The 24,724-nt window shown below is 37.2% G+C and overlaps 1 protein-coding gene across 1 annotated transcript in view; it reads right to left on the bottom strand.

The window, feature by feature from the left end:
• LOC109260791 (spindlin-1-like) overlaps positions 1–6,857 on the bottom strand; it is a 92,012-nt gene extending 85,155 nt beyond the window's left edge. Inside the window, 4 exon segments of the mRNA XM_053891359.1 lie at positions 5,862–5,985; positions 5,987–6,093; positions 6,398–6,624; positions 6,749–6,857. Of these exon segments, the coding sequence (XP_053747334.1) occupies positions 5,862–5,985; positions 5,987–6,093; positions 6,398–6,622 (456 nt within the window). The 5' untranslated portion in view covers positions 6,623–6,624; positions 6,749–6,857.
• Positions 6,858–24,724: the final 17,867 nt, after the last annotated feature.

Genomic DNA, 24,724 nt, shown 5'->3' with positions numbered 1-24,724 from the left:
TAAATGCAATCATTGGAAATGACTTTAGGTTCTCTGTCTCTGAGGACATAAATTTACTACATGTAAGTGTGTGCATTTTTGAAAGTGGATATGTGAGATGAAAGGTGTCTGTGGATACTATCAAAAAAAGAAGCTATACTAGACATTTGTGATTGGTTCAAGGTATTCATTACTCATTCCCTTGATTCTACTAGGAATCCATTTGGTTCCAGGGATATATATCCTAGGGTTCAGGGATGGAACACATTCCCTGGCTAAGCCAATCAGCACAATCAATAAGACTTAAGTCATTGATGCAGGTATGTGACCTAAACAAGTACATTATGCATGACAAGACATAGGTTATTTATCTTCCTGTAGATTGGAACTGCTGTATGGTACTCCTGCTCTAATTTTGCTACCATGAGGAAAGATGGCATGAAGATGAAAGTGACATACAGAGGAGGGAACAACCTAAAAAAAATCAGACACAGCCTAAGCCTGTCTCTGAAGCCCATCCAACTTCTGGACTATTTTACTTACATGAATAAATGATGCCTGGTAACTTTTAAACCTGTTTAAAAAGAATGTCTTGAAATCTTTTGCATTTCTATACACCAATGATGAAGCAGCAGACAGAAAGCAACCCCCATTTCAATTGCACTCAAAATAATAAGATACCAAGAAATAAGCCTGACCAAAGAGGTGAAAGTCTTGTACTCTGAAAACTATAAAACACTGATGAGAAAAACTGAAGATGACACAAAAAAATGGAGAGACATTCCATGCTCATGGATTGGAAGAGCAAATATCGTTAAATTGTCAAAGCAATCTACACATTTAATGCAATCCTTATCAAACTACCAACAGTATTTTTCGCAGAGAAGAACACACAATCCTAAAATTTGTATGGAACTACAAAAGACCCTGAATAGCCAAAGCAACCTTGAAAAAGTAAAGCAAAGCTGGGAGCATCACAGTTCTGAACTTCAAGTTATATTACAAAGCTCTCATGATCAATACAGTATGGTAATGGCACAAAAACAGACACATAGGGGGCTCCTGGGTGGCTCAGTCAGTTGAGTGTCTGACTTTGGCTCAGGTCATGATCTCGCTGTCCCCGAGTTTAAGCCCTGTGTGGGGCTCTGTGCTGACAACTCAGAGCCTGGAGCCTGTTTCAGATTCTGTGTCTCCCTCACTCTCTGCCACTCCCCTGCTCATGCTCTGTCTTTCTCTCAAAAAAATTAAAGTAAATATTTAAAAAATTATTTAAAAAACTCGGGCACCTGGGTGGCTCAGTTGGTTGAGCATCCGACTTTGGCTCAGGTCATGATCTCGTGGCTCGTGAGTTCAAGCCCCATGTCCAGCTCTGAGAGCCTGGAGCCTGTTTCGGATTCTGTGTCTCCCTCTCTGCCCCTTCCCTGCTTGGGCTCTCTCTCTCTCTCTCTCTCTCTCTCTCTCTCTCTCAAAATCAAATAAACATTAAAAAAATATTTGAAACAACAGACACACAGATCAATGGAACAGAATAGAATATCCAGAAATGTATCCAGAATTATATGCTCAGTTAATCTTCAAAAAAGCAGGAAAGAGTATGAAATGGGAAAAAGTCTCTTCAACAAACAGTTTTGGGAAAACTGGACAGCAATATGACAAAGAATGAAACTGGACCACTTTCTTACACCATACACAAAAATAAATTCAAAATGGATTAAAGATATAAATGTGAGACCTGAAAGCATAAAGATCCTAGAATAGAATACAGGCAGTAACTTCTTTGACACCAGCCATAGCAGCAATTTTATAGATATGTCTCCTGAGGCAAAGGAAACAAAAGCAAAAGTAAACTATCAGGACTACATCAAAATTAAAAGCTTCTGCACAGTGAAGGAAATAATCAACAAAACTAAAAAGAAACCTACTGAGTGGGAGAAGATATTTGCAAATGACATATCTGATAAAGGGTTAGTATCCAAAACATATAACGAATTTGTAAAACTCAACACCCAAAAACAAATAATCCAGTTCAAAAATGGGCAGAAGACATGAATAGACATTTCTTCAAAGAACATATGCAGATTGCCAACAGACACATGAAAAGATGTTCATTATCACTTAGCACAGGGAAATGTAAATCAAATGTACAATGAGATATCACCTCATATTTGTTAGAATGGCTAAAATCAATAACACAAGAAACAACAGGTGTTGGCAAGGATGTGGAGAAATGGAACCCTGTTGCACTGTTGATAGGAATGCAAACTGGTGCAGCCACTATTAAAAACAGTATGAGGGCTCCTCAAAAAGTAAAAAATGGAACTACCTTATGATCCAGCAATGGCACTACTGGCTATTTAACCCAAAGAATACAAAAACACAAATTCAAAGGGATACATGCACCCCTATGTTTATTGCAGTGGTATTTACAATAGCCAAGATATGGAAGCAGTCCAAGTGTCCACTGATTGATGAATGGATAAAGATGTAGCATATATATATATATATATATATATATATATATTCCATATACATATATATATATATATATGGAATATTATTCAGCTGTTAAAAAGAATGAAATCTTGCCATTTGCAATGACACAGATGGAGCTGAAGAGTATAATGCTAAATTCAATAATTCTGTCAAAGAAAGACAAATACCATATGATTTCACTCATGTGTGGAATTTATGAAACAAAACAAATAAGCAAAGGAAAGGAAAGAGAGAGAGAAATCAAGAAACAGACTCTTAACTATAGAGAACAAACTGATGGTTATCAGAACGGCGGTAGGTGGGAAGATGGGTTGACAGGTGATAGGAATTGAGTGCACTTGTGGTGATGAGCACAGGATGATGTATGGAAGTGTTGAAGTACTATATTGTACACCTGAAACTAATATAATGCTGTATGTTAACAAAGTAGAATTTAAATAAAAACTTTAAAAAATAAGTTTCCTGTTACATGCAGGAAAGCATTCTGTTAGAAAAGGAAAATAGAAACGAGCAGCTTCAATCTGCATATGGCAGTAAAGACGAGTGGAAGTTGGAACAAAAAAAAAAGATTGTTCATCCTATTTTATTTTAGGATTATTGATTATATTACTGTAAATTTTACCATAATTTTAATTTATAGTTGATCCTACCTTTATCTTCCCTCAATAAAAATATACTAGCCTCTCTTAAGGATTTCTTCCCACAAAATATATCACATTCACATTGATTTCACATTCTATTATTCAGAAAAATTTGCCTGGCAGAAATAGTGGGTTTTCAGGGACATGCAAGTTTTCATTAAACTAGGATGGGATTTGAAGATTTGAATTAATCATGCCTCGTTCCCTTCCAGATTCTGAACCAACTAAAATATATACACAGCAATAAATGAGGGATTAAAATATTAGTTTTAATATATTAAGTGAGAATACAAATTTCAGAACAGCACGTATAGTATGCCACTATTTGTGTCAAAAACTGATACACATAGAAATTATGCTTGTAAATATTTTTATTATTTCTGGAAGGACACATACTAACTGGTAACAGTGGTTACTTTTGGAAATTGGGACTGGGGGACTGAGGCCAGGGGTGAGAAGGAAGAAAGGCGACTTTTTACTGTATACCCTTTTTTACTGTTTGAATTTATCAGAAGCATGTGGGTTTCCCCCAAAACAACTTATATATTAAAAATTTTAAAGTAATAAAAAATAAATACCAGCTTTATTTGATGGTAGATTTGGACTGGAGTACATGGATTGGACCTGAGCTTAACATGAACTTCTGCCCCAAGCTTAAAGACAATGGGATCTCCCACCCCAAAGGTATAGAATGGTCTACAGAGCGGATGTGTACCCAGCCATGTAATAAAGGACTGCAGTCTTTCTCATACCTTGCAATGAGAAATAAACTCAAGAGCCAAACGGGACCTAGGCTACTTATCTATAACCTTTTTTTCCCAATTTCATTAAGTTATTCATCTTCTTATATGGAAAAGTGCATGAGTATAGCAAGTGGACATGGGTAGAATTTTTCTTCCAAGTATTTTTGAGAAATGCAAATCTTTTTCTTTCTTTTTTCTTGAGTCAGAACCACAAACAGAGGCAGAGAATAAATCCATCATACCCGTGCATGTTTTTGTTCTCTTAAGCCACTGTGGTTTATACCCAAGACTATGGTTAACAAACAGGGCTTGACTGCCCCCTTTGGGGGAGACAATAGTATCTTAGGAATATCCTGCTCCCATCTGTGTAAGACTGGTGAATGGTTTTGCTTTTGCCCGTAGAAAGCTGAAAGGACTCAGAATAGAACAGTAATTAACTCCAAAGTTATCCTACATTCCAGCCTGAAAGTTCACTCCCTATTTTATCCACAATTTACAATTACATCCAGCCACATCATTTGCTATAGCTTACAAAGATTACATAATGAGTCTCAAAAATAGCACTAAAATACTCCAAATAATACAATTTTAACAACATAATAAAAATGCCTTAATTTGAATTGTGTGAAACCCATGCCAACAATTAAACTTCTAGGGAAAAATAAATGCTCCAAATTAAATTTCTATCTTAAGGTCCAAAGGAATTAAAGTCCAAAATTCTGTCTTTCCCAATTTCTTGTTTTCTCATTTCAGCCATACAGATCTCATAACGATGTCTGTACAGATAATGGGGTTCCTTCAGCAGCTGCAGCTTGGACTGTCTTCCTCTTGATTGGATGTAGTTCCTTCATGACCTCAGGAGCTGAATTAATCTAACCCCACAGCTGCATGTCACACAGTTTTTAAGAGTCCACAGTATCATTAGGATACAAGATTATTACAGTATCAGCCTCACATCCAAAAAAATTAGAAAGCACACTAATCCCCAGCTATTATAACAGATATCCCAAGCAAATTTATGTCCTCAGGAATTATTACAATAGGTAATACAGATCCACATTGTTGTTGTCAGTCAAATATCTGAGAAGAGACTTAGTGGCATCAAAAGGAAGAAAAGCAGACAGAGAAAACATCAAAGACAAGAGAATATCTTTTTGGTTTCACCCCCAGCAGGATGCCAGTCTGCCTGTGTTGGTAGTCTGGACTCCATGGCTTGTGAACTTAAATTAATTTTAAAGATATTTCCCAAGTGGTTAATTGTACTGCTATGAGTCCCAGCCCCAAAGTCGTAAAAGTCCAAGGCATGTCTGTTACTGCTAATGGAGCTTTTATCAGAAACTCAATGAGAAAGCACTGGCTTTGTTCAGGTGCTTTTCTCCAAAACATTGCCTGTTTTTCAAACTTGCTTTTTCTATACTTAGTTTAACCTTCACTAATGCCTTTAATAATGGAATATATGACCCATTCCACTACCTATTTTTTCTGCTGCAGTAGGGCTCACATTTTTCTGCACATAGGTTTCATAGGATCAACCAAGAAACAGTATAGAGTTGAAAACAAAACAAAACAAAACCTAACAAATGTCTATTATATTTCTATTTACCAATGCCAGTACCTAAAACATCATTAAGCCTATTGATCACTGAACACTGATTCTAATCTATGTGTTCCACAGTCTTGCTAAGACACCACAAAAGAAACCATTGCCACTACACAATATAAAAATAAGGGCCACTGGATGTCAGACCTTACTCACTAGTTAGACAAATCAATCATTCTCCTGTGGGGAAGAGCCAATTAAAAGTTTGGAAAGAAGGACAAAAGATTTCTTCCAAAAATGTCTGAGAGGGTGAAAGTTTCATTTTTTTTTTTTTTGGCAAAAGCATGCAAAAAGGGAGAAGACTGTTCTTAAAAATTAGAAACCAATCAAGACCTTTTGTGTGTACAGATTTTACGAAGTCTCACATTTTGGCAAATTTCAAGATGATCCTTAACATGTTTTTACCAAATCATAGACATAGATATGGAAATCATCATCAAATTTGATGAAGTACACAGAGGGTTTTGTTTCTACTTGTTGAATGATCATGCCAGTTCTCTTGGAGCCATCATCTTTGGCATATTCTACATTTGCCTGCTAGACTGTCCACAACTTCTCCTTGTTCTCTATCTGCAGGAGGAGAATCATTGGAATCTCGAAGGATGCGTAGGTCACCATCTTTATAATCATCTAAGAGCTGGTACATATATAATACAGGATCTTTCTCATAAGTAATATAAAACCATGTGTTCATGACAGGTGCCTGAGCTAAGACCATCCCCCTCAATTCATTTTTGGAACCTTCCTCTGTCTTAAAAATATGTTCTACTGCTTTGCCAATCATAATTTCTGCTAAGTGTGTATCACTGATTCTAGACGATACAACTGTATTACAGAAGACTTCAAGTAAGGACACTCTTTTATCTCTGTGAAGTTCCAATCCATAAACACAGTCAAATCCATCATATTTGAAAAAGATACAAAGAGGGATTTACAGGTACCTGATCCAGAATGGTTCCTTTCCACTGTGTTAGAGATGCATCTCCATCTTTCCATCCTTGCCGACTTCTGCAGCCCACGATGCTCCTCTGATGCTGGGAGGTGTGCCTGCTCCTACGCTTCTTGTGGGCAGCTTTTCTCTTCATCATGGTAACAGACACACTGGTACGTTTTGTGCCTGTCCTAGACGGCTGCCCTGCAACCACCTTTCCAAATGGGGTCTTCATAGCTGCAAGGAGCACAGTAGCAAGGAGGGCCAAAAAAGGAAATTAAGAAAAAAATATATTCAACGCAGGACAAGATGAACTTTTTCTTTTAATTACTGCAACCCGTCACCCGCGCCTAAATTTTACCTGAAAACTATACAGGAAAGATGGAAATCAAAACATCTTGGCTGCATGCCTGCAGTAAACTTCCTGCCCACCTCTTTCAGCCTGTATTAGAGCAAGGGATCTAAGGCTAGGGTAAAAGAAATAGGGAGAACCCCCCCCCCCCAGTTTCTCCCCCCAGCGTCCAACAATTCCCAGGCCAAGAGGTACAGACTCCCCAAGGCAGGGGATGGTGGGCGTTACACGCCCAAATCGGGCACCTTGCTGCTGCCTCTGCTGTGAGCCTGTGGCCAAGGAGGATCAGCAGGCGACTAGCTCTGTGTTTATAAGAGCTAGGAGGTAAGAATGCATGGACGGGGCGGGGGGGGGGGGCATGTCTGGGAGGGTAGCCGGGCAAACAAAGAGCATGGCGGCGGTGTCCCCAGCCCTCCTAATCTGCTGTGCCTCCTCGGTCACATCTGGCTCTCACTAATCGCTGCGTCAGCCACAGTCTCTTCCCTCTTTCTGGAGCACAGCTTCCTGCCTGGAAAGAAGCCTCCCCTTCCTGCCAAACTCCGCCCACATCTCCCAAGTCTCAAAGCCTACCACTGCCCTCGATCTAGGAAGCTCTCCTTGTCAGCCTGCACACCCCTTTCCAAAGTCAGGAGCCTGGCCCCAAACACCCTCCCACAACATCTAAGCGCCCCCTCTCCTTTTCAAAACTCCAGGCTCCCCACTCCTGCCCTGGTGCCACTGCCTCATCTGCCTTACACCTTTCAAGTATTTGCCTTTTCTTTCCCCTTGCCCTTCTGGAGTTATTCTTTATGTACAGAAACCTACCTTTCCTGTCATTTAAGAGGATTTGAGATAGGACCAGAGAAATGTGCTGAACCAATCTCTAGGTATTTTTTACTGATTAGTCATTCTCAGACTTCTTGAAGATATTTTGTTTCCTTTTTTCCTCTCTTTTTTTTTCTTTTTCACTGATTGCAAAATAATTACATTAACAATGTAAGCCTGGTGTAAAATTCAGGAAATTGACCTGGAGAAGAAAACAATCAACTATAAGCACACCTTCCATTCTAAATGACTCACAGCAAAATATTAACATTTTCCATTGCCTTTTTAAAGTTTTTATTTAAATTCCCCTTAGTAACAAACTGTATATATTAGTTTTAGATGTACAGCTTAATGATTCAAAACTTAAATACAACATCCAGTGCTCATCACAACAAATGTACTCCTAAATCTCTGTCACCTATTTAACCCATCCCTTCACCCACCATCCTTCTGGTAACCTTCAGTTTGTTCTGGATTGTTGTCTGTTTTTTCTTTTTCTTTTTCTTTTTCTTTTTCTTTTTCTTTTTCTTTTTCTTTTCTTTTCTTTTCTCTTTTCAATGAGTTGTGAATATAGATATACCAATATGCTTTTTTTTCCTTTTTTTGAGCTTTTGTTTAAATTCCAGTTGGTAAACATACAGTGCAGTATTATATTTTGGTGTAGAATTTAGTGATTCAACACTTACGTAGAACACCCATTGCTCATCACTACTAGTGCCCTCCTTAACCCATCACTGATTTAGCTCATCCTCCAACCCACCCATCTTCCCTCCAACAACTATCAATTTGTTCTCTATGTTAGGTCTCTTATGGTTTGCCTCCCTCTCCTATTTTCCTCTTACTTCCCCTATGTTCATCTGTTTTGTTTCTAAAATTCCACATATGAGTGAAATCATACGGTATTATTCTTTCTCTGACTGATATATTTTGTTTAGCATAATACACCGTAGCTCCATCCATGATGTTGCAAATGGCAAGATATTCTTTTTGATGGCTGAGTAATATTCCAGTGTGTGTGTGTGTGTGTGTGTGTGTGTGTGTGTATCACCTCTTCTTTATCTATTCATCAGTCCATGGACATATGGACTTTTTCCATAATTTGGTTATTGTTGACAATGCTGCTATAAACATCAAGGTTCATGTGTCCTCTCAAATCAGTATTTTTGTACCTTTGGGTAAACACCTTGTAGTGCAATTGCTGGATCATAGGGTAGTTCTCTCTTTAACTTTTTGAGGGATTCCCATACTGTTTTCCAGAGTGGCTGCACCAGTTTTCATTCCCACCAACAGTGTAAGGGGAGGTCCCCAAATTGTGCATTGTCACCAACATCCGTTCTTCCCTTTATTGTAAGTTTTAGCCATTGTGATTGCTGTGAGATGATATCTCATTGTGGTTTCAATACATATTTCCCTCATGATGAGTGATGTTGAGCATCTTTCCAAGTGTCTGTTGGCCATTTGGATGTCTTCTTTTGATAAATGTCTATTCGTGTCCTCACAATTTTTAATTGGATTATTTGTTTCTGGGGTGTTAGGTTTTATAAGTCCTTTATATGTTTTGGATAGTAACCCTTTATCAGACATATCATTTGAAAATATATTCTCCCATTCCAGGTGTTGCCTTTTAGTTTTATTGATCATTTCCTTCAGTGTGCAGAAGCTTTTTATTTTGATGTAGCCCCAATAGTTATATTTGTTTTTGTTTCCCTTGACTCAGGAGGCATATCTAGTAAAGTAAGAAGTTGCTATGGCTGATGTCAAAGAGGTTACTACCTATGTTCTTCTCCAGGATTTTCATGGTTTCAGGTTTCACATTTAGGTCTTTAATCCATTTTGAATTTATTTTTGTTTATGGTGTAGGAAAGTGGTCCAGGTTCATTCTTTGCATGTTGATGTTTAGCTTTCCCAAAACGATTTATTGGAGAAACTGTCTTTTTACCATTGAACATTCTTTTCTGCTTTGTGGAAGAATAGTTGAACATACATTTCTGGGTTCATTTCTGGATTTTCTATTCTGGTCTATTGATCTATATGTCTATTTTTGTGTCCAAATCATAGTGTCTTGATCACTACAGCTTTGTAATGTAAGTCAAGAATTGTGATGTCTCCTGCATTATTTTCTTTTTCATGGCTTCTTTGGCCATTTGGGTTTTTATGTGATTCCATACAAAATTTAGGATTGTTTGTTCTAGCTCTGTGATAAATGTTGTTAGTATTTTTATAGAGATTGTATTAACTGTGTGGATTGTTTTGGGTGGTATAAATATTTTAACAGTATTTGTTTTTCTAATCCATGAGCTTGGAATATTTTTCCATTTTGTGTGTCATCTTCAATTTCTTTCATCAGTGCTTTATAGTTTTCAAAGTACAGATCTTTTACTACTTCTGTTTTATTCCTTACTATCCTACATTTTTTGGTGTAATTGTAAATCATATTGATTCCTTGATTTCTCTTTCTACTGCTTCTTTATTGGTTTACAGAAATGGAATCAATTTCTGTACTTTAATTTTTTATCCTGCAATGTTACTGAATTTGTGTATCAGTTCTAATAATTGCTTTGGTGGTGTTTTGCTATTTCTATATAGAGTGTCATGTCATCTCAAATAGTTAAAGTTTGACTTCTTCCTTGGTGATGCCATTTGTTTCTTTATGTTGCCTGATTGCTGTGGCTAGGACTTCCAGTCCTCTGTTAAATAACAGTGGTGAGAGCAGACATCCCTGTCTTGTTCCTGACCTGAGAGTAAAAGCTCTCAGGTTGGCCCCATTGAGGATGGTTTTAGCCGTGGGTGTTTCATATATGGCCTTTATTATGTTGAAGTATATTCCCCGTAACCATACTTTGGTGATTTTTTTAAATCATTAATGGTGGTTGTACTCTGTCAAATGGTTTTTCTGAGTCTGTTGAGAGGATCAGATGTCTGTTATCTTTTCTTTTATTAGTGTAATATATCATGTTGATTGATTTTTAAATACTGAAGCACACTTGTAGCACAGGAATAAATGCCACTTGATGTGTTGGATGATTCGTTTAACATGTTGTTGGGATTTGATTTCCTAGTATTTCCTTGATAACTTTTGCATCCATGTTCATCAGGGATCTAAGCCTGTAATTTTCTTTTTATCTGGTTTAGCTATCGGGTTAATACTGGTCTCATACAATAAATTTGTAAGTTTTCCTTTCGTTTCTAATTTTTGGAACACTTTGAGAAGAATATATATTAATAATTTTTTAAATGCTTGGTAGAATTCACTGTGAAGCCATCTGGCCCTGGACCTTTATTTTTTGGGGGGGATTTTTGAATACTGATCCAAATTCTTTGCTGGTTACCAGTCTGTTCAAGTTTTTTTTTTCTTCCTGTTTCAGTTTTATTATATTAAACTATACTTTAGGCATTTTTATTTTTTAAATATAATTTATTGTCAAATTGGCATACATACAACACCCAGTGCTAATCCCAACAAGTGCCTCCTCAATGTCCATCACCCATTTCCCCTTTCCCCCACACCCTTGTCCACCCCCAGTTTGTTCTCTGTATTTAAGAGTCTGGTGGTTTGCCTCCTTGCCTCTCTGTTTGTAACTATTTTTCCCCTTCCTTTCTCCCATGGTCTTCTGTTAAGTTTCTCAAGGTCCACATATGAGTGAAAACATATGATATCTGTCCTTCTATGACTGACTTATTTCACTCAGCATAATCCCTTCCAGTTCCATCCACATTGCTGCAAATGGCATGATTTCATTCTTTCTTATTGCCAAGTAGTAATCCATTATATATATAAACCACATCTTCTTTATCCATTCATCAGTTGAAAGGCATTTAATTTCCTTCCATAATTAGGCTATTGTTGAAAGTGCTGGTACATGTGCCCCATGCATCAGCACTCCTGTGTATACCTTGGGTAAATTCTCAGTAGTGCTATTGCTGAGTCATAGGGTAGTTTTATTTTTAATTTTTTTGAGGAAACTCCACTCTGTTTTCTAGAGTGGCAGCACAAGCTTGCATTCCCACCAACAGTGCAAGAGGGTTCCCATTTCTTCACATCCTCGGCAGCATCTGTAGTTTCCTGATTTGTTCATTTCAGCCACTTTGACCATCGTGAGGTGCTATCTCAGTGTGGTTTTGATTTGTATTTCCCTGATGAGTGACATGGAGCATCTTTTCATGTGTCTGTTGGTCATCTGGATGTCTTCTTTGGAAAAGTGCTTATTCATATCTTCTATCCATTTGTTCACTGGATTATTTGTTTTTTGGGTGTTGAGTTTGGTAAGTTCTTTATAGATTTTGGATACTAACCCTTTATCTGATATGTCATTTGCAAATATCTTTTCCCATTTTGCCAGTTGCCTTTTATATTTGTTGATCCTTTCCTTTGCAGTGCAGAAGCTTTTAATCTTGATTAGATCCCAATAGTTCATTTTTGCTTTTAGTTCCTTTGCCTTTGTAGATGTGTTGAGTAAGAAATTGCTGTGGCTGAGATGAAAGAGGTTGTTGCCTGCTTTCTCCTGTAGGGTTTTGATGGTTTCCTGTCTCACCTTTAGGTCTTTCGTCCATTTTGAGTTTATTTTTTGTGTATGGAGTAAGAAAGTGGTCTAGATTTATTCTTCTGCATGTTGCTGTCTAGTTCTCCCAGCACCATTTGCTAAAGAGACTGTATTTTTTTCCATTGGATGCGCTTTCCTGCTTTGTCAAAGATTAGTTGGCCAGACATTTGTGCATCCAATTCAGGGTTATCTATTCTATACCATTGGCCTATGTGTCTGTTTTTGTGCCAATACCATACTGTCCTGATGATTACAGCTTTGTAGTAAAGGCTAAAGTCTGGGATTGTGATGCCTCCTGCTTTGGTCTTCTTCTTCAGTATTACTTTGGCTATTCGGGGTCTTTTGTGGTTCCATACAAATTTTAAGATTGTTTGTTCTAGCTTTGAGAAGAATGCCGGTGCAATTTTGACTGGGATTGCATTGAATGTATAGATAGCTTTGGGTAGTATTGACATTTTAACAATATTTATTTTTCCTATCCATGAGCAAGGAATGTGCTTCCAGACTCATTCCATGAAGCCAGTATTACCCTGATTCCCAAAGCAGACAGAGACCCCACAAAAAAGGAGAATTACAGGCCAATATCCCTAGTGAACATGGATGCAAAAATTTGCAACAAGATAGCAACAAATCGAATTCAACAGAATATAGAAAGAATTACTCACCCTGATGAAGTGGAATTCATTCCTGGGGCTTGTTCCATATTCACAAATCAATCAATGTGATATATCACATTAATAAAAGAAAGGATAAGAACCATATGATCCTGTCAATAGATGCAGAAAAAGCATTCAACAAACTACAGCATCCTTTCTTAATAAAAACCCTCGAGAAAGTCCAGATAGAAGGAACATACTTAAACATCATAAAAGCCATTTATGAAGAGCCCACAGCTAATATCATCCTTAATGGGGAAAAACTGAGAGCTTTCCCCCTGAGATGAGGAACATGATGGGGATGTCCACTCTCACCACTGTTGTTTAACATAGTGTTGGAAGTCCTAGCATCAGCAATCAGACAAAAAAAGGAAATCAAAGGCATCAAAATTGGCAAAGAAGTCAAACTTTCACTTTTCACAGACAACATGATACTCTACATGGAAAATCCAAAAGACTCTACCAAAATACTGCTATAACTGATACATGAATTCAGCAAAGTCACAGGGTACAAAATCAATGTACATAAATGGGTTGCATTTTTATACACCAATAATGAAGCAACAGAAAGAGAATTAAAGAAACTGATCCCATTTACAATTGCATGAAGAACCATAAAATACCGAGGAATAAATGTGACCAAATATGTCTATATGCTGAAAACTATAGAAAGCTTATGAAGGAAATTGAAGAAGACACAAAGAAATTTTTTTAATGTTTCAAGTTTTATTTAAATTCTACTTAGTTTACAGTGTTATACTAGTTTCAGACATAGAATTCAGTGATTCATCACTCACACATAACATCTGGTGCTTATCACAAGACCCATCCTTAATACTCATCACCCATTTAGCCCATCCTCCCTCCCACCTCCACTACAACAACCTTCACTTTGTATGTTACAATAAGAGTCTCTTATGGTTTGTGCCATTTTTTCCTTTCCTCTCTTATAATCTGCTTTATTTTTTCAAACTCACATATGAGTGAAATCCTATGGCATTTGTCTTTCTCTGACTGACTTATTTCACTTAACATATTCACTCTAGTTCCATCCACATCATTGCACATAGCAAGATTGCATTCTTATTGATGGCTAATATTCCATTCTTTCTTTTTTGCCTTTCTTTACAAGATTTTATTTAAATTGAAGTGAGTTAACATATATACTCTAGTATTGGTTTCAGGAGTAGAATTTGGTGATTTATGACTTACATGTAACACCCATTATCACCACAAGAACTGCCCTCCTTAAATCTCATCACACATTTAGCCCATATCTCCACCCACCTCCCCTCCAGCAACCCTCATTTTGTTCTCTTTAGTTAAGAATCTCTTATGGTTTGCCTTCCTCTCTGTTTTTATCTTTTAATTTTCTGCCCCTTCTCCTATGTTCATCTGTTTTGTTTCTTTCTTTTTTTTTAAATTCTACCACTTTTCCATATATATTAAACAGTTTATGTGTATTTGGGCTCTTTCCATAATTTGACTATTATTGATTATGCTGCTACACACATCAGGGTGCATGTGCCCCTCTGACTCAGTATTTTTTATCTTTTCCATAATGCCTAACAATGCAATTGCTGGGTCATAGGGCAGTTGTAATTTTAATTTTTGAGGAAACTTCACATTGTTTTCCAGAGTGGCTGTACCAGTTTGCATTCCCACCAACAGTGTAACAGGGTTCCCCTTTCTCCACATCCTCACCCATATCTGTGTTTCTTATGTTGTTAATTTTAGCCATTCTGACAGGTGTGATTTAGTATCTCATTATAGTGTTGATTCATATTTCCCTGATGATGAGTGTTGTTGAGCATCTTTTTATGTGTCATTTGGTCATCTGCATGTCTTCACTTGATTATGTCTATTCACGTCTACTGCCAATTTTAAGTGGATTATTTGTTTTTGGGGAGTTGAATTTCGTAAGTTCTTTATAGATTTTGATACTAACTCTTTATCCAATATGTCATTTGCAAATATCTTTTCCCATTCCAATGGTTGCCTTTTAGTTTTGTTGATTGTTTCCTTCACTATGCAAAAGCATTTTGTTTGATGAGCTCCCAATAATTGATTTTTGGTTTTGTTTCCCTTGTCGAAGGAGATGTATCCAGTAAAAATTTCCTATGGCCGAGGCCAAAGAGGTCTTCTCATCTAGGGTTTTGATGGTTTCCTGTCTCATATTTGGGACTTTCTCTATTTTGAGTTTATTTTTGTGTATGGTGTAAGAAACTGACCCAGGTTCATTCTTATGCATGCTTCTGTCCATTTTTCACACCACTTATTGAGGAGACTGTCTTTTTTCCAACAATTATTCTTTCCTGCTTCATTCAAGATTAGTTGACCATATATTGTGGGTCCATTTCTGGGTTCTCTATTCTGTTCCATTGATCTATCTGTCTGTTTTTGTGCCAGTACCATACTTTCTTGAATGTTACAGCCTTGTAATACAGTTTAAGTCTGGAATTGTGATGCCTCCAGCTTTTTTTTTTTCAAGATTGCTTTGTCTATTCAAAGTCTTTTGTGGTTCTGTACAAGTGTTAGGTTTGTTTCTTCTAGTTCTGTGAAAAATTCTGGTGGTATTTTCATAGAGATTGCTTTCAACGTGTAGATTGCTTTGGGTAGTATAGACATTTTAACAATGTTTTATTTTCCAATCCTTGAATATGGAATATTTTCCCATTTCTATGTTTCATCTTCAGTTTCTTTCATAAGTGTTCTATACGTTTCAGAGTACACATCTTTACCTTTTTTTTTTGTTAAATTTCTTCTTAGGTATCTTGTGGTTTTGGGGGCAATTGTAAATGGGATTGATAACTGGGTTTCTTTTTCTGCTGCTTTTTTATTTGTTTGCAGAAATGCAACTGATTTCTGTACATTGACTTTGTATCCTGCAACTTTACTGAATTTGTGTAATGACTAACAATTTTTTCATGGCATCATTCAGGCTTCCTATATAGAGTACTCTGTCATCAGCAAATAGTGAAACTTTGACTTCTTCCTTGCCAATTTTATTTCCTTTTATTTCCTTTTCTTGTCTAATTGCTGAGGCTAGGACGTCTATTACTATGTTAAATGACAATGGAGAGAGTGTACATTCCTGTCTTATTTCTGACTAAAGAGGAAAATCTCAGTTTACCCTTTAAGGATATTAACTGTGGGTCTTTATTTTTTAAGTTGAAATAACTATTTTTAAATGTGAACTTTATTGCCGAATTGGTCTCTATACAATACCCAGTGCTCATCCCAAAAGGTGCCCTCCTCAATAACCATCACCCACCCCCCCCTCCCTCCCACCCCCCATCAACCTTCAGTTTGTTCTTAGTTTTAGGAGTCTCTTATGCTTTGGCTCCCTCCCTCTCTAACCTCTTTTTTTTTTTCCCGTCCACCATGGACTTCTGATAAGCTTCTCAGGATCCACATAAGAGTGAAACCATATGTTATCTGCCTTTCTCTGTATGGCTTATTTCACTTAGCAGAACACTCTCCAGTTCCATCCACGTTGCTACAAAAGACCAGATTTCATTCTTTCTCATTGCCATGTAGTATTCCATTGTGTACATAAGCCACAATTTCTTTATCCATTCGTCAGGTGATGGACATTTAGGCTCTTTCCATAATTTGGCTATTGTTGAGACTGCTGCTATAAACATTGGGGTACAGGTGTCCCTATGAATCAGCACTCCTGTATCCCTTGGGTAAATTCCTAGCAGTGCTATGGCTGGGTCAAAGGGTAGATCTATTTTTCATTTTTTGAGGAACCTCCACACTATTTTCCAGAGCGGCTGCACCAGTTTGCATTCCCACCAACAGTGCAAGAGGGTTCCCATTTCTCCACATCCTCTCCAGCATCTATACTCTCCTGATTTGTTCATTTTGGCCACTCTGACTGGCATGAGGTGAAATCTGAGTGTGGTTTTGATTTGTATTTCCCTGATGAGGAGCGACATTGAGCATCTTTTCATGTGCCTGTTGGCCATCTGGATGTCTTCTTTAGAGAAGTGTCTATTCATGTTTTCTGCCCATTTCTTCACTGAATTATTTGTTTTTTGGGTGTGGAGTTCGGTGAGCTCTTTATATATTTTGGATACTAGCCCTTTGTCCGATATGTCATTTGAAAATATCTTTTCCCATTCTGTAGGTTGCCTTTTAAATTTGTTGCTTGTTTCCTTTGTAGCGCAGAAGCTTTTAATCTTCATGAGGTCCCAATAGTTCACTTTTGCTTTTAATTCCCTTGCCATTGGAGATGTGTCAAGTAAGAAATTGCTGCGCCTGAGGGCAGAGAGGATTTTTTCCTGCTTTCTCCTCTAGGGTTTTGATGGTTTCCTGTCTCACATTCAGGTCCTTTATCCATTTTGAGTTTGTTTTTGTGAATGGTGTAAGAGAGTGGTCTAGTTACATCCTTCTGCATGTTTCTGTCGAGTTCTCCCAGCACCATTTGTTAAAGAGACTGTCTTTTTTCCATTGGATGTTCTTTCCTGCTTTGTCAAAGATTAGTTGGCCATACGTTTGTGGGTCTAGTTCTGGGGTTTCTATTCTATTCCATTGGTCTATGTGTCTGTTTTTGTGCCAATACCATGGTGTCTTGATGATTACAGCTTTGTAGTAGAGGCTAAAGTCTGGGATTGTGATGCCTCCTGCTTTGGTTTTCTTCAGTATTACTTTGGCTATTCGGGGCCTTTTGTGGTTCCACACAAATTTTGGGATTGCTTGTTCTAGCTTTGAGAAATATGCTGGTGCAATTTTGACTGGGATTGCATTGAATGTGTAGATAGTTTTGGGTAGGATTGACATTTTAACAATATTGATTTTTCCAACCCATGAGTATGGAATGTTTTTTCTATTCTTTTTATCTTCTTCAATTTCCTTCATAAGCTTTCTATAGTTTTCAGCATAGAGATCTTTTACATCTTTGGTCAGGTTTATTACTAGATATTTTGTAATTCTTGGTGCAACTGTGGATGGGATCAGTTTTTTATTTGTCTTTCTGTTGCTTCATTATTAGTGTACAAGAATGCAACTGATTTCTCTACATTGATTTTGTATCCTGCAACTTTGCTGCATTCATATATCAGTTCTAGCAGACTTTGGGTGGAGTCTACTGGATTTTCCATGTATAATACCATGTCATCTGCAAAAAGGGAAAGCTTGACTTCATCTTTGCCAATTTTGATGCCTTTGATTTCCTTTTGTTGTCTGATTGCTGATGCTAGAACATTCAACACTATGTTAGACACCAGTGGTGAGAGTGGACATCCCTGTCATGTTCCTGATCTCAGGGGGAAAGCTCTCAGTTTTTCCACATTGAGGATGATATTAGCTGTGGGATTTCCGTAAATGGCTTTTATAATGTTTAAGTATGTTCCTTCTATCCCGACTTTCTCTAGGGTTTTTATTAAGAACATATGCTAAATTTTGTCCAATGCCTTTTCTGCATCGATTGACAGGATCATATGGTTCTTTTCTTTTATTAATGTGATGTATAACGTTGATTGATTTGCTAATGTTGAACCAGCCTTGCAGCCTAGACATGAATCCCACTTGACCATGGTGAATAATTCTTTATATATGTTGTTGAATTTGATTTGCTAGTATCTTATTGAGAATTTTTGCATCCATATTCATTAGGGATATTGGCCTGTAGTTCTCTTTTTTTACTGGGTCTCTCTCTGGATTAAGAATGAAAGTAATGCTGGCCTCACAGAATGAATCTGGGTTTTTTCCTTCCCTTTCTATTTTTTGGAACAGCTTGAGAAGAATAGGTATTATCTCTGGTAATAGGTATTATGTCTGGTAGAATTCCCCTGGGAAGCCAACTGGTCCTGGACTCTTACTTGTTGGGAGATTTTTGATACCTGATTCAATTTCTTCGCTGGTTAGGAGTCTGTTCAAGTTTTCTATTTTTTTCCTGTTTGAGTTTTGGAAGTGTGTGAGTGTTTAGGAATTTATCCATTTCCTCCAGGTTTTCCAGTTTTTTGGCATATAATTTTTCATCGTATTCCCTGAAAATTGCTTGTATTTCTGAGGGATTGGTTGTAATAATTCCATTTTCATTCATGATTTTATCTATTTGGGTCTTCTCCCTTTTCTTTTTGAGAAGCCTGGGTAGAGGTTTATCAATTATGTTTATTTTTTCAAAAAACCAACTCTTGGTTTCATTGATCTGCTCTACAGTTTTGTTAGATTCTATATTGTTTATTTCTGCTCTGATCTTTATTATTTCTCTTCTTCTGCTAGGTTTGGGGTGTCTTTGCTGCTCTGCTTCTATTTCCTTTAGGTGTGCTGTTAGATTTTGTATTTGGGATTTTTCTTGTTTCTTGAGATAGGCCTGGATTGCAATGTATTTTCCTCTCAGGACTGTCATCGCTGCATCCCTAAGCTTTGGATTGTCATATTTTCATTTTCATTTGTTTCCATATATTTTTAAATCTCTTCTCTATTTGCCTGGTTGACCCATTCCTTCTTTAGTAGGGTGTTCTTTAACCTCTATGCTTTTGGAGGTTTTCCAAACTTTTTCCTGTGGTTGATTTCAAGCTTCATAGCATTGTGGTTTAAAAGTGTGCATGGTATGATTTCAATTCGTGTATACGTATGAAGGGCTGTTTTGTGACCCAGTATGTGATCTATCTTGGAGAATGTTCCATGTGCACTCGAGAAGAAAGTATATTCTGTTGTTTTGGGATGCAGAGTTCTAAATAGATCTGTCAAGTCCATCTGATCCAGTGTATCATTCAGGGCCCTTGCTTCTTTATTGATCCTCTGTCTAGATGATCTATCCATTATTGTAAGTGGAGTATTAAAGTCCCCTGAAATTACCATATTCTTATCAATAAGGTTGCTTATGTTTGTGATTAATTGTTATATATATATATATATATATATATATATATATATATATATGAGAGCTCCCGTATTGAGCTCATAGTATTTAGAATTGTTATCTCTTCCTGATGGGAGACCCTGTAATTATTATATAATGTCTTTCTTCATCTCTTGTTACATCCTTTAATTTAAAATCTAGTTTCTCTGATATAAGTATGGCTACTGCAGCTTTCTTTTGACTTCCAGAAGTATGATAATTAGATACTTCTCCATCCCCTCACTTTCAATGTGAAGGTGTCCTCAGGTCTAAAATGATTCTCTTGTAGACAGCAAATAGATGGGTCTTGTTTTTTTATCCATTCTGATACCCTATGTCTTTTGGTTGGAGTGTTTAGTCCATTTACATTCAGTATTATTATAGTAAGATATGGGTTTAGAGTCATTGTGATGTCTGTAGGTTTAATTCTTGTAGTGATGTCTCTGGTACTTTGTGATCCTTGTAACATTTCACTCACAGAATCCCCCTTAGGATGTCTTGTAGGGCTGGTTTAGTGGTGATGAATTCCTTCAGTTTTTGTTTGTTTGGGAAGACCTTTATCTCTCCTTCTACTCTAAATGACAGACTTGCTGGATAAAGGATTCTTGGCTGCATATTTTTTTTCTGTTCATCACATTGAAGATTTCCTGCCATTCCTTTCTGGCCTGCCAGGTTTCAGTAGTTAGATCCGTCACTAGTTTTATCAGTCTCCCTTTATATGTTAGAGCATGTTTATCCCTAGCTGCTTTCAGAATTCTCTCTTTACCCTTGTATTTTGCCAGTTTCACTATGATATGTCATGCAGAAGATCGCTTCAAGTGATGTCTGAAAGGAGTTTTCTGTGCCTCTTGGATTTCAATGCCTTTTTCCTTCCCCAGGTCAGGGAAGATCTCAGCTATGTACACCTTCAGCCCTTTTCTCTCTCTCTCCCTCCTCTGGATCCCAATGATGCATATGTTATTGCGTTTTATTACATCACTTAGTCCTCCAATTCTCTCCTCATACTCCTGGATTTTTTATCTCTCTTTTTCTCAGCTTCCTTTTTTTCCATATTTATCTTCTAATTCACGTATTCTCTTCTCTGCTTCTTCAATCCGAGCTGTGGTCACCTCCATTTTACTTTGCACCTCATTTATAGCATTTTTTAGCTCCTCCTGTTTCTTAGTCCCTTGATCTATGTAGCAATAGATTCTCCTCTGTCCTCTATACTTTTTCCAAAACCAGCGAATAATTTTATGACTATTATTTTAAATTCTTTCTCTGTTACATTGCTTAAATCGTTTTTGATCAGTTGGTTAGCTGTCAGTACCTCCTGGGGTTTCTTTTGAGGATAATTCTTCTGTTTCGTCATTTTGGATAGTCCCTGGAGTTGCGTGGAACTGCAGGGCCCTTCCTCTGTGCTGTCTGGAGTAACTTGCATTGGTGGGCAGGGCTGCAGTCAGACCTGATGTTTTCCCGAGCTCACTGCTGGGGCCACATTCGGACTGGTGTGTACCTTATCTTCCCCTCTCCCAGGGGCAGAACTCACTGTGGAGTGGTGTGGCCCCTGTCTGGGCTACTTGCACACTGCCAGGCTTGTGGTGCTGCTTTGATGGGATCTGGTGTGTTAGCTGGGGTGGATTCACAAGGTGCAAAGGGGCTGGAGGGGTAGGCTCAACTCACTTTGCCTTCAGTGGTCTGCCGCGAGAGGGGCCCTCTGGCACTGGGAGAGAGGCAGCCCCATCAGAGGGATGGATCCACAGAAGCACAGCATTGGGTGTTTGCATGGTGGAAGCAAGTTCGGTGCTGGGAACTTGTTCCCTTTGGAATTTTGGCTGGGGGATGGGAGAGGGAGATGGCGCTGGCCAGTGCTTTTCTTCCCCACTGATCTGAGCTCTGTCTTCCCGGGCTCAACAACTTTCCCTCCCATTGTCCTCTAGCCCTCTCACTCTGAGCAGAGCAGTTGACTTATAACATTCCAGAAGTTAAGTCCGGCTGCCTGTCAGAATTCATGGAGTCCTTCCCTTCTGTGTTTGCAAGTCAGACTCATGGGCTCTGCCTTGCTGGGGGCTGCTCCTCCACCACCCTGGCTCCCTCCTGCCAGTCCGTGTAGCACGCACTGCCTTTCCACCTTCCCTACCCTCTTCTGTGGGCCTCTTGTCTACGCTTGGCTCTGGAGAGTCCCTTCTGCTAGTCTTCTGGTGAATTTCTGGGTTATTTAGGCAGATGTGGGTGGAATCTATAACTGTGGGTCTTTAATATATGGCCTTGATGATGTTGAGGAATGTTCCCTCTACCCTATTTTGTTGACGGTTTTTATCAAGAATGGATGTTGTACATTCTCAAATGCTATTTTTTTGCATCTATTGAGAGGATCTTATTTTTCTTATCATTGATTTTATCAGCGTGATTTGTCACATTGATTTGGGAACACTAAATCACTCTTCCATACCAGGAATAAGTCCTATTGATCTCTGATTCTTTTAATGTACTCCTGGATTTGATTTGTTAGTATCTTGTTGAGAATGTTTGCATCCAATTTCATTAGGTATTTTGGCCTGTAATTTTATTAGTCAGATTTGTGTCTTCTTTTGGAAATAAGGTAATGCTGGCCTTATAGATTGTGTTTTTAAGTTTTCCTTCCATTTCTCTGTTTTTGGAACAGTTTGAGAAGAATAAGTATTACCTCTCCTTTAAATGTCTGGTAGAATTCACCTGGGAAACCATCTGGTTCTGGACTTTTGTTTCTTGGGACATTTGTGATTACGGATTCAATTTTTTTGCTGATTATGAGACTGCTTATGTTTTCTATTTCTTCATGTTTCATTTTTGGTAATTTATATGTTTCTAGGAATTTATCCATTTCTTCCAGATTGTCCCATTTGATGGCATGTAATTTTTCTTAATATTCTTTTATACCTCTTTGTATTTCTATGGCATTGGTTTTTATTTCTCTTTTGTCATTTGTGATTTATGTATTTGGGTTTTTCTCTTTTATTTTTGATATGCCTGGATGGGGTTTATTTAATTTTTTACATTTATCAAAGAAGAATCTCCTGGTTTAATTGATCTGTTCAATTATTTTTTTAAGGTACTATGTATTTTATCTCTGCTCTAATCTTTATTACTTCCTTCTTTCTGCTGGCTTTAGGTTTCAATTGTTTTTCATTTTTCTTGCTCCTTTAGATATAAAGTTAGTTTGTTTATATGAGATTTTGTTTGCTTCTTGATGTAACTGTATTGCTATATACTTTCTTCCTTGGGCTATTTTTTTCTTTTTTGGCATCTTGTAGATTTTGGACCGTTGTATTTTTATTTTAATTTACTTCCATGTATTTTTTAAATTACTTATCTGATTTCTTGTTGACCCATTCATTGTTTAGTAGCTTCTTACTTGATTTCCATGTGTTTGTTTTCTTTCCACATCCTTTTTTTTCTGATTTACTTATCATTATCATTGTGGTGAGAAAAGGTGCATGGTATGATTTCAATGTTTTTTATACATGTTAAAGTATGATTTGTGACCGAATATGTAATGTATTTTGGAGAATGATCCATGTGCACTTAAAAAGAATGTGTATTTTGCTGTTTTAGGATGGAATGTTCTGCATGTATCAGTTAAATCCATCTGGTACAGTGTGTCATTTAAAGCCATTGTTTCTGTTTATTTTATTTTTAGTGTCAATCCATTGATGTAAGTGGGGGTGTTAAAGTGCTTTGCTATTGTTTTTTTATCAATGAGTTCTTATGTACTTGTTATTTATTGCTGTATATGGGTGCCTCCTTTTTGGGACATTAATATTTACAATTGTTATATCTTATTGTTTGATAGTCCCCTTTATGATTATATAGTATATTTCTTTATCTCCTGTTACTAACTTTGTTTTATTTTATTTTTTCTTTTCTCAGTCTTACTTTCCAAAGTTTTATTTAAAATTCAGTTTGTTAACATACAGTGTAATATTATTTGGAGGCATATGATTTAGTGATTCAACACTTATATACAATACTTGGTGCTCATCAAACAAGTGCCCTCCTTAATCCCCATCAAGTATTTAATGCATCCCCTCTCAAGAATTTTTCTGTGTCTAAACAAATTTTAGAATTTTTCCTCCAGCTCTGTGAAGAATGCTGGTGTCATTTTGATAGAGATTTCATTGAATGTGTTGTTTACTTTGGGTAGTATTGACATTTTAACAATATTTGTTCTTGCAATCCATGAGTATGGAATGTTTTTACATTTCTTTGTGTCTTCTTCAATTTCTTTCATAAGCTTTCTATAGTTTTCAGCACACAGATTGTTTTACCTCTTTGGTTAGGTTTATTCCTAGGTACTTTATATTTTTTGGTGCAATTTAAATGGGATCAAGTCCTTGATTTCCCTTTCTTCTGCTTAATTACTGGTGTAAAATAATGAGACCGATTTCTGTACATTGATTTTATATACTGAAACTTGCTGAAATCATGTACCAATTCTATCAGTATTTTGGGGGAGTCTATTAGGTTTTCCACATAGAGTATCAGATCATCTGTGAAGAAAGTTTGACTTCTTCCCTGCGCATTTGGGTGCCTTTTATTTCTTTTTCTTGTCTGATTGCTGTGCCTAGGACTTCCAGTACTATGTTGAAAAAGAGTGGTGATAGGGGACATTCCTGTCATGTTCCTGACCTTAGGGGGAATACTCTGATTTTCCCCATTGAGGATGATATTAGCTGTGGGTCTTTTGTATATGGCTGTTATGATATTGAGGTATGTCTCTTCTATCCCTACTGTCTTGAAGTTTTTGTTTTTGTTTTTATCAAGAAACAATGCTGTATTTTGTCAAATGCTTTTCTGCATCTATTGAGAGGATCATATGATTCTTATACTTTTTCTATGTTAATGTGATCAATCAAATTGATTGATTTGAAGATTCTGAACCAGCCTGGCAGTCCAAGAATAAGTCCCACTTGATCATGGTGAATAATTAATGCATTTTTTAATCGATTTGATAGTGTCCTGTTGAGAACTTTTGCATTCGTGTTCATCAGGGCAATTGGTCTGTAATTCTCTTTTTAGCAGGGTCTTTGTGTAGTTTTGAAATAAACATACTGCTGACCTCAGAATGAGTTTGAAATTTTCTTTTTCATTTCCATGTTTTTTGGAACAGCTT

Source organism: Panthera pardus, unplaced genomic scaffold, assembly GCF_024362965.1.
Source record: "Panthera pardus isolate Hobbes unplaced genomic scaffold, ASM2436296v1 HiC_scaffold_27, whole genome shotgun sequence".
Lineage (NCBI taxonomy): Eukaryota > Metazoa > Chordata > Mammalia > Carnivora > Felidae > Panthera > Panthera pardus.
This window is presented reverse-complemented; position numbering and strand designations above follow the sequence as displayed.